The sequence below is a fragment of the Mirounga angustirostris genome, unplaced genomic scaffold, assembly GCF_029215605.1.
Source record: "Mirounga angustirostris isolate CCGP_5_RB_7025 unplaced genomic scaffold, mMirAng1.0.hap1 SCAF_15, whole genome shotgun sequence".
Classification (NCBI taxonomy): domain Eukaryota; kingdom Metazoa; phylum Chordata; class Mammalia; order Carnivora; family Phocidae; genus Mirounga; species Mirounga angustirostris.
In genome coordinates this window covers 7,977,570-7,991,336 of record NW_026991723.1, presented here as the reverse complement: position 1 = coordinate 7,991,336, position 13,767 = coordinate 7,977,570, and the positions used below count along the sequence as shown (strand labels likewise).

Genomic DNA, 13,767 nt, shown 5'->3' with positions numbered 1-13,767 from the left:
CACCTATAGGTTGTCTTTTCTAACGAAAAGAAAATGAACGATTGGAGAACAGATCCTTTTTTTTTTTTCCCCGTTCCCTACGGTTTTGCTCTAGGCTGCTTTCATGCAATACTCTCGTGTTGCATGGTTTTTGTTTTTTGGTTTTTTACTGGCAAATCTAAATGAGATTAGAATCACCCTAGATTGCAACGTCACTTTCCCAAACTACTTGGGTGCAATGTATGAGAACAAAAGCATCCGTACTTGTCTGCATTTAACTTACTAGGAATAGGTCTAAGCACGTCGGGGATGAGAATCTCCACCAAAGCCTGGTACATCCCATGGTCACAGTTACACATCCATTTCAGGATAGACTCATGTTTGCACAGAGTTATCAGCTTTGCTTTCGGAAGTCGACTTTCTATTTCACTCAGATTGCTGGTGTGAATAAATGTAGCAAATGAATAGATGGCAAATGAGGATAAAAAAGAAAATGGACTTTAAAAATAGTTTTAGTTTATCAAATATCACTGAGGTTAGAACTATATCAGCACTGCATTGGTGCCATATGGCTGGATATATACAACACTCCCCCAGAGCTGCCTGTGCATGTTAATACTTTCCGACGGTATGAAAGGCAGATATGATACTCATTCCATGAGGATGAAACAGCTCTACCACAGTCCCCCGAATCAATAAAAATGGGAGCCACAACACACACACGGAAACCTCAAGAGAGCGGTTTGTGGTTCATCTCAATCTATTCATTTAATGTTATCAGCTAAGGTTCACAACTGGTATACATATCTCTGATTTATTAGCTGTGACATCTACTCAGCCACGAAAATGAATTGGAAAAGCTTGTTGATTCTGACCTTGATTCGGTGACGGGAGTGCCGTCAGTCGGAGTCGAGGGAGAATAGCGCCAGAATGTTTGCCACAGTTTTTCTATCAGGCTAAACTGAAGATTCACAACAACGTCCAATATTGCCTAAAGAACCAAAACAGTCATCAGTGTTACCTTACAGTGCTCCTGACGGGGAGGCGTGAGGCACGAGGCACGCATCGGGAGGAGAACGGCGAGGGCGCCTGGGGGTGCAGAAGTCATAGGGTAAAACCGGAGGACATTTTGCCGATGGAAGTCAGCAAACCAAAGAGCTCAGGCAGGGAGAGCGTAACTCCGGAGAGACTAACAGGATGACATGTATTCTCCCCATCACGGCCTCATATCCTTGCATTACCCCTCTCTTTTTTTTGCTCGCTTACTTCCCTTCCTCTCCACTCATTGTCTTCTCTTACTTTTCCTCCACTCCTTCCCACACTGCTCCCTTCTGCCTCCACGATTGTGGCCTCTCTTCGCCTTCTTAGACCCAAAAGGACACAGGGGGCCAGGTGAGCCCATGGCCGTCAAAGAGGGCAGAAGTGAAGCGGGTGGATCTGGCTGTGTAGGGCAGACAAGAGTCAAGGCTAACTGAGCCTGTCCTGGGGCTGCTGACCATGATTCAGAGTGTTCCCAGGCAACCAGAGGCTGGGGCAGGAACCACAATGGCGCTGGCCTGCAGAGGACAGTGTCCGTCTGGGCAGAACAAGGGTACCTCTCTGGTCAAGCGATGCCTTCGCTTCAATCCTACCGCTGTTCCTTCCCTTTAGAGAGCAGCTTTAAGACTATCCCCTCTTCTAACCTTGGGGGCAGGGCCCTCATCTCCTCCTTCTCCTTCATTTTATCTCCTAGAACCATTTCCCAGCTGCATCAAAGACACTTTTTTTGGTGATGCTAAAATTTGCCCCCTTCATTAAATTTTGATGATCATATTTAATTTCACCCTGCCATCGCAATTAGTTTATAAATTCGCCTTCAGATAAAAGCAGTCAGAAAACCAAAGAATAACTTGTTTGTGCAAAGAACATGTGATTCTGTGATTATTTTGAGCATAAAAGACAGAAGTCATCAGCATAATGTGTTCGGTGTCGTCAGCACTGGGAATGAGGACAGGTAAAACAGCCCCAGCAAGATCTACAAAATTCCTAGAAGCAAGGAGACCACAGGGGGCAATCAAGAGAGTCAATCTGGGTATTTGAGGCAAAAAGAGGAAACTGTAACTTCATAATTCTAGAGTGTGAAACCCGTGTAGGTCTCTGGCCCTCTGTATGATACAGAGAATAACTGATCTTCTGTATAAACACACTCTGAGACCAAGTCAAACATTAAGCAAAATATGTTTGGGAGCATGTTAATTAACACACTCCTCACCCTTTGATATTAGGAACAAAAGAGATGCAAGTGTAAGCCTTGAAAGTAAAAGGCAGATAGATGTCCCTCCTCCCAGGCAAAAACATTCTCAAGGGGCAAATTATTATTTTTTTAAAGATTTATTTATTTATTTTGAGGGAGAGAGAGAGAGAGAGAGTGAGTGAGAGAGAAACTTTGGCAGACTCCGTGCTGAGCGTGGAGCCAGACCCAGGGCTGGATCCTCAGGACCCTGAGACCACAACCTGAGCCAAAACCAAGAGTCGGATGCTCAACCGACTGCACCACCCAGGTGCCAAGAGGCAAATTATTATATTGGTTTCTCAGTTGTACCTTAGGCACATTCCAAGAGATATCTATTAATAAAACAACTATTAATATCATATATAATACCTACATATCTCTATCTATGAGATTGCTATAAGAAAGCTAAGCTTTTTGAAAAATAAAACCAATTACTGCTGCAGCAACTTGTGTAGAAATTTCTACTTGTGCTTTCCATAAAAAAACTAGTGATACTTATAAAACAGCTTTGATAAGCAAATTGTGAGAATTCCAAAAAACAGGCAAGATAGGTAGATTAATCTTTCTTAAAAACATAAACTGTACAGAATATGGCAAAATAAGGCAAGGAAAGAATTCAGTGCATCTTATATTCGGTATCTCTCTAAATTAAACAATCTCAAATAATTCTTTTGAAAAGGACATTCACATCAGCCTCACTTGAGACATTTTTACAAATGAATAAAACATTTTACCATTTGTCCACCTACTTTCAAATATGTTCAGACTAAAATATATAGGCAAATGTATTTTTAAATAATCCTTATTGTACTGGCTTATTTACAGGACGGCCTATGAGACTAAACACCTGTACTTCAAAAGTTTGATAGTTTGACATGAAAAAAAATAATTGGAATTCTTCTTTTTCATATAATTGGAATTTCTTTTTCATGCCTCACAAGAGATGGCATGAATGCTGGTAACTCTGACATAAGTGGGGATCATTCTATAGTCTCTGTGGACCGCCATTTCCCACAAAGACTGATTACCATACACATCCGTATCTCTTCATATAGACTATTCCTGAATGTTGGTATGCTAATGAAATTTTTGTAATCCAAAAGATAATTTTATCTTTCATCTTATTGGTAGAGTTTTCCACTTAGAATAAGCTTACTGGACATTCTTTAGTAATATAAATAAACCCTGCTCCTATCTATATTTTTAACAAATAAAAGAAACTTAAACAAAGCCAAATTATGTCTGTGTAGGTTGGTTTGCTTAAAGCAAGATTTACCTGAACACAGAGACATGAGAAATTGCTTAGAGAATCTTTATATAAATCTTTATTGAATATACATGATATTCATGTGCAAAGAAAGAATTTTTTTCGAGATACATAAGGCTCATCCAGAAAATCTCTAATGTTGGGAGAAGCACAGTAATCAAAGAGAGCTGAGTATTAAGGGTCTTTCATCATTCCAAGAAATGTTGGGAATGAACTGGCAGGACGTGTTGAAAAACACTTTTGGCACATGGTTTGTTAATAAAGAGAGAACTTGCCCTTGGTTGTTAATAATCCAGCACCCTTGACAAGCACTCAGATTCACTCAAGCAGTTTGTATTTCTGGAGTGGGAAAAAAAATCTGTGAATGCTATGAGCTGAGACTTCTCACTGCATACTGCATTGTCAGCAGTCAGGACGACTGCCCATGAAACCCCAAGGAATATCTTTTACTCCTAAGCAGATCACAAATAGCCCTGGAATAAAGCTACTTAAATTTTAAACCGACTCCTCTTTCAAAAGGAGAGGCACTTAAGAAAATTCTTATTGCAATCTGTTATGCCCTTTCCGCCAGGTGAGCTGCAGGTATATTAAAAGGCTGGCTTGGAGAGAGTTCACCTTTTGGAGACAATGAGCCAATTCTGGTGGGGAATACTCAGAAAAAGGAGTAGAAGCAGGGATGGAAAATACCAAGAGAAACTTTAATTAACCACAAAAACAAAACAAAACTAGAGCCTCAATAATCCCTGGAAGTCACATCTAAAATGCTTCATTAAACATTTCTAGAACAGATCTTTTTGTTTTTCCTCTTTTTAAAAGTTTACTTATTTATTTATCACCACACGCAATGTGGGGCTTGAATTCATGACCATGAGCTCAAAAGTTGCATGCTCTTCTGACCCAGCAAGGCACCCCTCCAGAAAATATTTTTGATAGAAATACACAGTTACGGTGTAAAATTCAAAAGGTTAAAAGGGATATTGAAAAATAAGTTCTCTTCCACCGACTCTCAGTCATCCAGTTTCCTTCACAAAGACAACCACCATTTACACACTGACATTTTGTTCTTTCTGCTGGAGAGATTTGTATACATGTTCTTTTTCACTCAAATGATAGTATATGATACACGCTGTTTCACACCTTGCTCTTCCCTTAAAAATAAATCCTGTAACGTATTCCACATAAGTACATCTAGAAGGGTTTGTTCTTTTTAATGGCTGCATAGTATTCCACTCTAGAGATTGGACCATGCTTTATTTACTCCGTTCCCTTTTAGATGTGGAAGCTACAACCAATCTTTTGCACTAAAGACAATAACGCAACAAGTTCGCTTGTGCACATAATGTCTTCACCCGTATGTACCTAGAAGTGGCACTGCCGTGTCTAAGGATTCTGGTTAGGAGACTCTAAGAAGATGGGCAGTAAAATGTTTTCTCCCTTTCCTGCATCCCTCCTATCTTTGGTCTGAGACAAGAAGAACGATGAACTTCTCAGTGTTCAAAGATATATGAACTGACTTCCCCTGTCCTCTAGGAATAAGTTGGATTATTTTGTTGTAGCAAGTTGTCTGGCAAAACTTAGCATGCATTCCTACTGTATTTGAAGAAACTTACCTCACAGTGCTCTCGATAAAGACTCTGCAGTGACTTGATATCCTCAAAGGTAGTACCATCTGGCAGAGAAGAGATTTCAACTTCTCCAAACTCTGGAAGTGCTCGAGATGCATCTGTTGCCATGACAACACAACAGAAAAAAAAAAAAACACAACAACAAACTATTGTGGATTGTGCCAATTACAGATTAATGAGGGGAAATTTAAGACAGACTAAGAAAGGAAAAAAATGTAAAGGCCAGAGGTCCAACAGTTAAGAACTTTTCATAGTAGTATTTTTCAAACAAAATGTAGCAACATCCTCAGTACAAAAGAATAGAGGAGGAATGTAAAAACTGTGGAGGAACTAAATTTTCACTACAATTATACTGGAAGTAACAAACCGTAATGTCTCTCAACATAGGGCCCCTATTAAAAGGAAAATATCTCGAGCTGCCGGTATCAGTTTTAGTTATTTTATTATTACATTACTTAAGAATAGAAAAAAATAAGCCTAGCTTTACACTCGTTATGCTCATACTTCTCGTATCATCATAAACCAAGCAAGCTACAGAATGAATCCAAATAAAACTACAAAAATCACATTAAACTTAACAACATGAATTTGGTATGATGGATGATGCTGATGTCCTGTAACTAAATTACCTCTTGCAACATGAATACGGTACTGACTGCCGTGGCCCAGATCTTCTGAGCCTGGCCCGCCTATACCAACTTGTACTTTTTGGTGGCTGGTTCCATGACTCTTCTGTATTCAAACGAGCTGTGGAACTTTCCTCCACACAGAGCACCGGGACATCATTGAGCCTTCCCTTGGGATGAATTACATCATTTATGTAATTTACATAGTAAGTCTCTCCCTGTTCTTTTCTCGTGAGCTCAGGACCATCAGTGTAACACACTTTGATGCCTGCTTTACCGTAAATTCAAATACAAATGTGTCAACTAAAACCGCAGAACAGTATTCATTCTCCTCTCCTAGATAATCCAGAATAGGCTTTTATTATCTCTTTACACATTCGAATTGAGATAGAAACACACAATAAAAAAATTAAAATTCTCCTTGGGAGCTCAAGGCTCTAAAGTGTATACATGAGGACTCCAGTTTGGGAAATGCTGCCATCATGTTTTTAAGCTATTGTGACTTGAGAGTCCTTTTTAGTTGTTTCTCAGAAAGTGTACATAGACAAATGTGTGCACACACAACACAGACACATGCACACTCTTTGATCGCTTCTGTTTGTCTTGATCTGTTGTGCGGAAGCTACGCATGTTCATCTTTAGAAGAGTTGTCCATTACAGTGCCATTTTTTACACTGGTAGCTATGACCAGAATATGCAGAATGTTCAAATTCCACTCCTCACTCTTTAAATGACAAGCCAACATGTATACCGTCTACAAAATTACAAAAATAGGATATACTATGATCAATTTAAAGGAATAACTTACTTTCTAAAAGCTCATAGGAATTTCTTTTTTTCTAACCTGAGACTACGCATTTGCAACTTTATACAAAGGAAATGAGAATTCTTGTGGGCACGTGAAGGTAACTACTGAAAGTAAACACAACACAACTTTGATCACGAAAGCCCAATTAATTCAAATTCCGCAAGGCAATTTCATAGCTATGAGCCTTCAATTCCTATGTCTATGCCTTTAGAACTCTTACACAGCTTGAGATTTTTTGAAAGAAGCTCTGGTGAACATGAGGAAGTAGAAATGGTCTAGAACTAGCCCATGGTATGCAGAGTTTCAGCACACAAACACACACACACACAAATGTTTCTGTGTAATTCACATCTGTAATAGACATAGCACTTGGAGAAAACACTACTATTGTTCTCTTGTTTTCAACATCCTAATAGCAACTAAACTATGCATTACACCTTAACATACCTAAAAACTGTTGATGATGTTGACTTTGGGCTATTACAGTTTGCTCAACAGATGTGCCGGTCTGTTGACCACTTCCTGTGAAACCATCTGCAACCCCATCCACCTTCTGCATAGGCTTGTACCTAAAAATATTAGATTGGAAAAAACAAACAAACAAAATTATTCCTGTTTTCTCACACTACACAAAACTCCCAAGGCATATGATTTTACCCTATCTTCTTTAGTATCTCATGATAGTTGGAGGATTTTTTTCCCTGACAGTCTTATAAAGTTAGGATGAAGAAACTTTTTCAATTGTGAAAAGAAAAAGGGGAGAGGGATTTGGGAAGGGGACCAATTTTTGAAAATTCAGAAATCTGTCTAAGAACAAAAGAGTTACAAGGTATTTCTTCGGACAGTGGTGGCTAAGATGTCCATGATGGCACACAGTGTGAACATAAATTTTAATGGCCAATGGATCAATGGAAAACATTTTAAATACATTGGGACTTTAATCTGCAATAAGATCTAGGAGCTGTGGCCTGAGAAGTGTTAATGAATGGCTTTTGATTGATTAATATCTCTTGTACATGATTCAGCCTACAAACTCTACCATACTCTTTTTCATATTTCCTAAAGCCTCCCATGCACCTCATCTCCATTGACCCCAACCTCGTCTGCAAATACGAAGACCATATACATCAGCTTGCAGCAAAATACATGCAAGAATCCACCTACGAACCGAGGTTACCAAATTTAAAAAATAAAGAGAATCAAAGTCAGCTACAGTAATGCATTTATCCTTAGGTCCTAGTCATACAAACTCATGAGCTTTCCTGCTAAGACACAGAAAACAGGCTTCAGGCAAGAAGGAAAGGCTGCTTGGGAGAGAAACAGCACATATGAAAAAAAAGCCTGGGCAAGTCTCCTAAGATGAGCGAATACAAAATAAGAAATAAGTAGCAATTCTAATTTCTTCTTTTTCTAAGATTTCATTTCTTTTCCTTCATGTTAGAAATTTAGAGAAAAAAAAAAAAACAGATGAACATAAGATTAAAATCTACAAAAAGCTTAGGACCTAGAGATAGCATTCACTCTATGTTTATTCTCCCATTCCCCCCACCCCATTTCTCATTATATTTATAAACAAGACCACCTAATATTCTCTCCACCCAGACACTTGACTCTAACATTAATACCATAAGTCAACTGCATCACTGATATGAAATTACTATGAATAACAATGTCCCTGATACATGAACAGGGTGCGCCCAAAGACACCTGCACTCTGACGACAGATATGAGATGAATCGACCTAATGAGACATCGTGCAAACCAATGCGCAGGTTGCGTTAGGAAATGACTCCATCTTGAGATGTTGTTCATTAGAACTTAGATAAACAAAACTTCCAAGAAAAACTGCCGTCTCTCATAATGACATTTACATTCACTGCTTCTGTGACAGGATCTAACAGAGAACTATGAAAAGCAAACATAAAGTCAGAAGGTGAACAGGGTGGGCAAAGAGGACAACACGCTTCATCTATGTTATCATCTTTGTGATGGCCCCGAGCCACCCAAATGTGGATTGTTATTTTTCTAATGACACCGAACAACTCAAACCTATCCTTTTATTTACTGGGGAAAAAAAAAAATCTGAAAGGACTTTTCTGCTGGGGCCATACCAAGCGATGACAGGAAGGGTTAGTACTATCATCCTGTGCTATAAGTGTCATTTATGAAAAACTGAATTTTAAAAATTTTTTTCCTCCTTAAAGAATCATCCCAGAGAGGCAAAAAAGACTCGGTGGGGCAAGTACTTTGAGTACTTGTGTGGGGAAGCAGTTGCCAACCATTCTGTTCTAGAAGACTTGAATGATTTTATCCTTGGGGAAGTTCCTCATCCTCATTGACCCATTCCAGGCTTCATTTGATTTTAGCCCCCTTTTTTCAGCTATGAAATTGTATACCACTAATAGAACAGGCTAAAACAGTTTAAATGTGTTTTTTCATTTAACTTAATGGAGTTTGGGATTTGTGGAGTTAATAAACAGAAATGGTTATTTACACTGCAGAAGGGAAAATGGAAAGATTTCCTATAGACTTCAATTCTATTAAATTTTACTATGGGGTTAGACAGTAATTATGAGACTTTGCCAGGCTATGCTTAATCAACCTTCCTTTGTCCTGCACAGGATCTAGTATACCACGCATGCTCCATAGGCAGAAATGTCAAATGTCGAAGACAAGGGAAATTTGGCCATAAAAGGAAATGATGTGCATTCCTTTTAGAGTGTAAGTTTTCAGAGGACAGATGCTCTCCCACAAGCTACTTGAACCCAGTACTTATCAAGCCTGCAGCTCGCAAGCAAAATTATCTGCTTCCTCAGAAAGATGAAGATAGAAGAAATCCCTAAGGGAAAGAAACGATATTTTTAATAAGCACTCAAAATCAGAACACATTATAATTAATGTATGATTCATAATAATGATACTGAGTGGCAAGTGCTGATTAGAGGTACACTATATTATACAGGAGATGGAAAATACATCAAGATTAGCTTGCAGATGAAAAGGAACTTGGTAAATTCTGGAGAAACCGTGCAGGTCAGTCAGTACTCAAGAACAAATCTTATATAGGAAAGGTAAAGGATAAAAAAAAAAAAAAGAAAAGAAAATATAGTCAGAACTGAGAAATGAGAGGATTTATTCTAACCATAAGAGTAGCAAGGTGAACAGTGGACTGAACCCTTTGGTTCACTTTGGTTGCCTTGTCAGTAGGACATCTATAAGCCAGAACCTTATGTTGTATCTCCCCAGAGAAAGGTTGGGGGCCAAGTCTGGGAGCAGTATGGGCCATAATGATATCAGGAAGGGCAGGAATAGGGCTCATATACAAGAGTAGTATTTCTACGAGCCTCTGACAGAGCTCCTCGGTAATGCTGATTTTTGCATTTCCTGTCTTAAGTAATAAGTCACATATTGGCATATCCTCAGTGTATTGCCTGACATAGGACTGGCACTTAGAAGCCCTAGAAATCAGAAACACTGGACAGAGGAAAGCTGGATGTTCATTTTCCTGATGGTCTAAGGAAAACATCCTTTCACCACCATCACCTCAGGGTTGGGTCTTCCCTAAGGAGAAAGTTTAACGGGAAGGCAAGAAGAACCACATTAAAAATAGACTGGACAGTATCTGTGGTAACTGATTCTTCTTGGAAGAAACAGTTAAAGATGATATCATCTTTATGTTATACATTAGCTCCTGAAACCTAAATGTAGATCAGTATCTGGGTAGCTTTTCAGAAAGCTCAAAGGCTAGGCTCACCCTAGACCTACCCAGCAAAATCTTTAACATGGGGCTTAGGAATTGATGACCTTAACAAGCCTCCCAGATATTTCTTGAGTAGCCTGCCCAGAACTAGTCTGTGGGAGCCTCTTGGCCCAAAATAAGTTCCTTCAGCCCAATGTTGTGCAAGTACAACCATCACATCACAGAAAAGTAATTTTTTATAAACCAAGCCCTCAATTTTTTATTTATTTCCAATAAACTACATTTGGAATATAAATTAATGTCACTGAGTGGCTAATGAATGAATGAATGCTCAAGGGAACATATTTCATTTTATCCTACCACCAACTGATCGTAACATCTATCAAATCGATTTAACAAATATTATTAAGCATTTACTATGGGGAAAGCACGGCAGGGGCACAGTTTCAAAAAGGCCGTGTATAAACAAAATTTTTCCAGGATGTTTCTTACATGTTTCTATTGACTCACATGAGACATTCAACATTATGTTAACCCTGGTTGAATTTCAACTGACCTTGTGACATTGAAACACAGCTTTCAGACTTCCTGCCTCTCTGCCTTCTTCATAAAGAACCATTTAAATACTACACTGTAAAAACCAGAGACACTTCCTACTGAAAAAAGTTCCTTGTTGAATCCTTTAAAGAACTGAACTTTTTAGTATTTAATAGTATCTTCTCTCTTCATCCCATTTATTTGACAAATTCAGTATTTTTAGACGATTATTTTCTGACAGCAGGTTCTTAGTGCTTCTGAGCTGTACATGCTCTGAGAAAGACCTGTGCTTCATCAAATGAAGAAACAGCTCTTGGTTTCCAAATTAGTAAGAGGCAAATGATCATTTTAACAGCTTGCAGCTCCATGGGCAATCAAAGCTACAGTTGTTAATGATTAAGAAATCAAAGAAAGTCTAATGCTTTAATAGCGGAGTGTACGCATGAAACCTGTCACTAACACAGAAAACATGGAAAATTTTTAGGAATCTTCCCCCATGGGGTTAGTCATAGCTGTTATTTAGAACTTGGACAGCTGGAACTCTACTGTAAAATAATATCTAATTCTGTCAATAATCTCACATGTACAGACACTGAAGGAATCCAACGAGAGGCAAAGAATGGCCTACATTTACTCTATTATATTTACTCTATTATATTTAGCAGTACCACGGTTTTCAATGGACTAGATGAAACATTTGGAAAAGTCCCTCTTGAAGCAGGTGAAAAATGCACAGGCAAAACTCAACATCTCGACTGCATGGGCCAACCGAGTCTTTAGAATTCTAGAAGGTACATAATCATTTGATCTGCATGAACCAATCTAAACGTTGAGCTCCTAATTGGAGCAAGAGGCTAAAACTTTCTATTGGTATCTTGAGATTCTCTTTAGAACAACTGTCCCAGAAAATCTTGAGATGACTTGAGGTCTGAAGCCAGGTAAAATACGAATAGATCAAAGGAAAATACAGAATGCTGGGAGCGCCTTTCTTTCAGAATGCGAACTGACTCCTTGATGTCATACTAAATATGTCTGTGTCTAAATGACCTCAAACATCAGCCCTGGTTAATGACAGTTACTCCATCACTTCAATCCTTATTGGTGGCTCTTGAAGTACTTGACTCTTCACTAGCTCTACATCTATAATTGGGCAAGGAGAGGAGGGAAAAATTAAATTCCGAGGGGGTAGTTGTATTAACTGCAGCAGTTTTAGTCAAAAATGTGGGAGAGGTAGGGAAAGGAGGAGGTGGAAGCTGTTTGCTGAAATAAAAGCTGTGGATCATTCATTCACTTAACAAATATTTACAGAGCGCTGACAATGTGCTCGATGCTGAGGATGTAATGTTGAAAAAGGCAGACGCTATTCTCTTCTCATGAATTTCTTCAAGGGGTCCTCATCACAAAGGCAACTTGGGAGTCATGTGTTGAACTGATGTGGTCTTCTTAATAAATATGCACGACACTTCTTTGATCTACAGCTGGCCCTCCCCCTTGAACTGATTCTACAGAGATGTCCCTCCCCCACCTTTCTTTGGAAAATAACAACCTGACTCCACCAGATGCCAAGAGGGCAACAACCACAAAAGAGAACAACCTGGGGCTCTGTCTAAGGAAAAACAAATTAGCGAGCTTCTCGCATACAGCAAAATTAAATGGGCCTCCATTTCCTTATCAGTAAATAGCCCATGTAATTGCCAAATGAGATCTTGCACAGAAAGTGCTTATTGAAGGACATTTAAAATGTTCAATAAATGTTTATCTGGAGGGTAAGTGGTGACTGTTACCATTCACAAACTTTACACGAATTACTATAGTTAATAGTTACTGAATTGCGATGAATTTTGATTCTCTGATCTTCAGTGGAAACTATCTCTATGCCAGGGACCACTGCAGTTGCATGGTGAACATCAGATCCTTCGGTGCCAGGGTTTCTTATTTGTTTCCAAAAGCCAAAGGGGCAGGCACGTGATCATCTTCCCACCGAGACTCCTGCCAGCCTTAGAGGCCTCAGGGCAAGCGATCAGCCCTAGATGCTTAGGTCTGCAATGACCCCCGGGGATTCCTGTTCCAGGGAAGGGAGGGTAAACTATTAACAGAGCTGAAAACCACTGGCCAGGAGGTCTAAAGAAATGGAAGTCGAAAGTTGCCCAATTGCTAGGGTTCATTCTTCTCTGAAACGGCCTTATCTTAAAGAAATACTGTTCTCTAGCACACGTAGTAATAATAGTATTAATAATAATAATTTACCTAACACTTGAATGTTCCCAATTATTTAAAAAAACAACAACAAAACCTTTATATACTTTTTTCCACCTGAACTTCAGAACAATCTGTGACATAGACTACTATGAATGCCCATTTTGCAGATGGAGAAACCAAGGGTCAGTGAAGTTCAGTCACACACCCACAGAACTGCCAGAGCAGCCTATCCTCACACCCTTATTTCCCAATCTTAAATATGGAGTGCTTTCCACCAGCCTCGGAAGTCTATATTAAGGAAGGTCTTTTTTGTGTTTTTCTCTTAAAAGATTTATTTATTTATTTGAGAGAGAGAGGGAGAGAATGAACATGACTGAGGGGGAAGGGGCAGAAGGAGAGGGAGAGGGAGAATCTCAAGTAGACTCCCCGCCAAGTGCACTCACAACCCCGAGATCAAGACCAGAGCTGAAACCAAGAGTCGGATGCCCAACGACTGAGCCACTCAGGCGCCCCTTAGGGAAGGTCTTTTAATGACACGGGTTCGTGTCCTCTCTCACTCCTTAGGAACATGCATGCTTTCACATCTGTCTGCAGCAAAGCAAAGCTGCCTTGCTGTGCCATGTTTCCAACTGGCCTCTGTTTCCCTCCTCTCGTGCCACAAAGCTTCCTTCTTTCACAGAATCCATTTCCTATGAAGAGACCATTCAAAGAGGCAGGAGGTGACACCTGTCTTCCCTAGTTGGGACATACTCAC

At 39.4% G+C, this 13,767-nt stretch overlaps 1 protein-coding gene across 4 annotated transcripts in view; it reads right to left on the bottom strand.

The window, feature by feature from the left end:
* Positions 1-13,767, bottom strand: part of RFX3 (regulatory factor X3) — a 302,075-nt gene that overhangs the window by 54,479 nt on the left and 233,829 nt on the right. For all 4 annotated transcript variants that reach the window (XM_064579886.1, XM_064579885.1, XM_054509150.2 and 1 more), the window contains 4 exons: positions 7,025-7,146; positions 5,129-5,241; positions 855-970; positions 263-417 (listed from right to left, as the gene is read on the bottom strand). In XM_064579886.1, the coding sequence (XP_064435956.1) occupies positions 263-417; positions 855-970; positions 5,129-5,241; positions 7,025-7,146 (506 nt within the window). The remainder of the gene's footprint in view (positions 1-262; positions 418-854; positions 971-5,128; positions 5,242-7,024; positions 7,147-13,767) is intronic.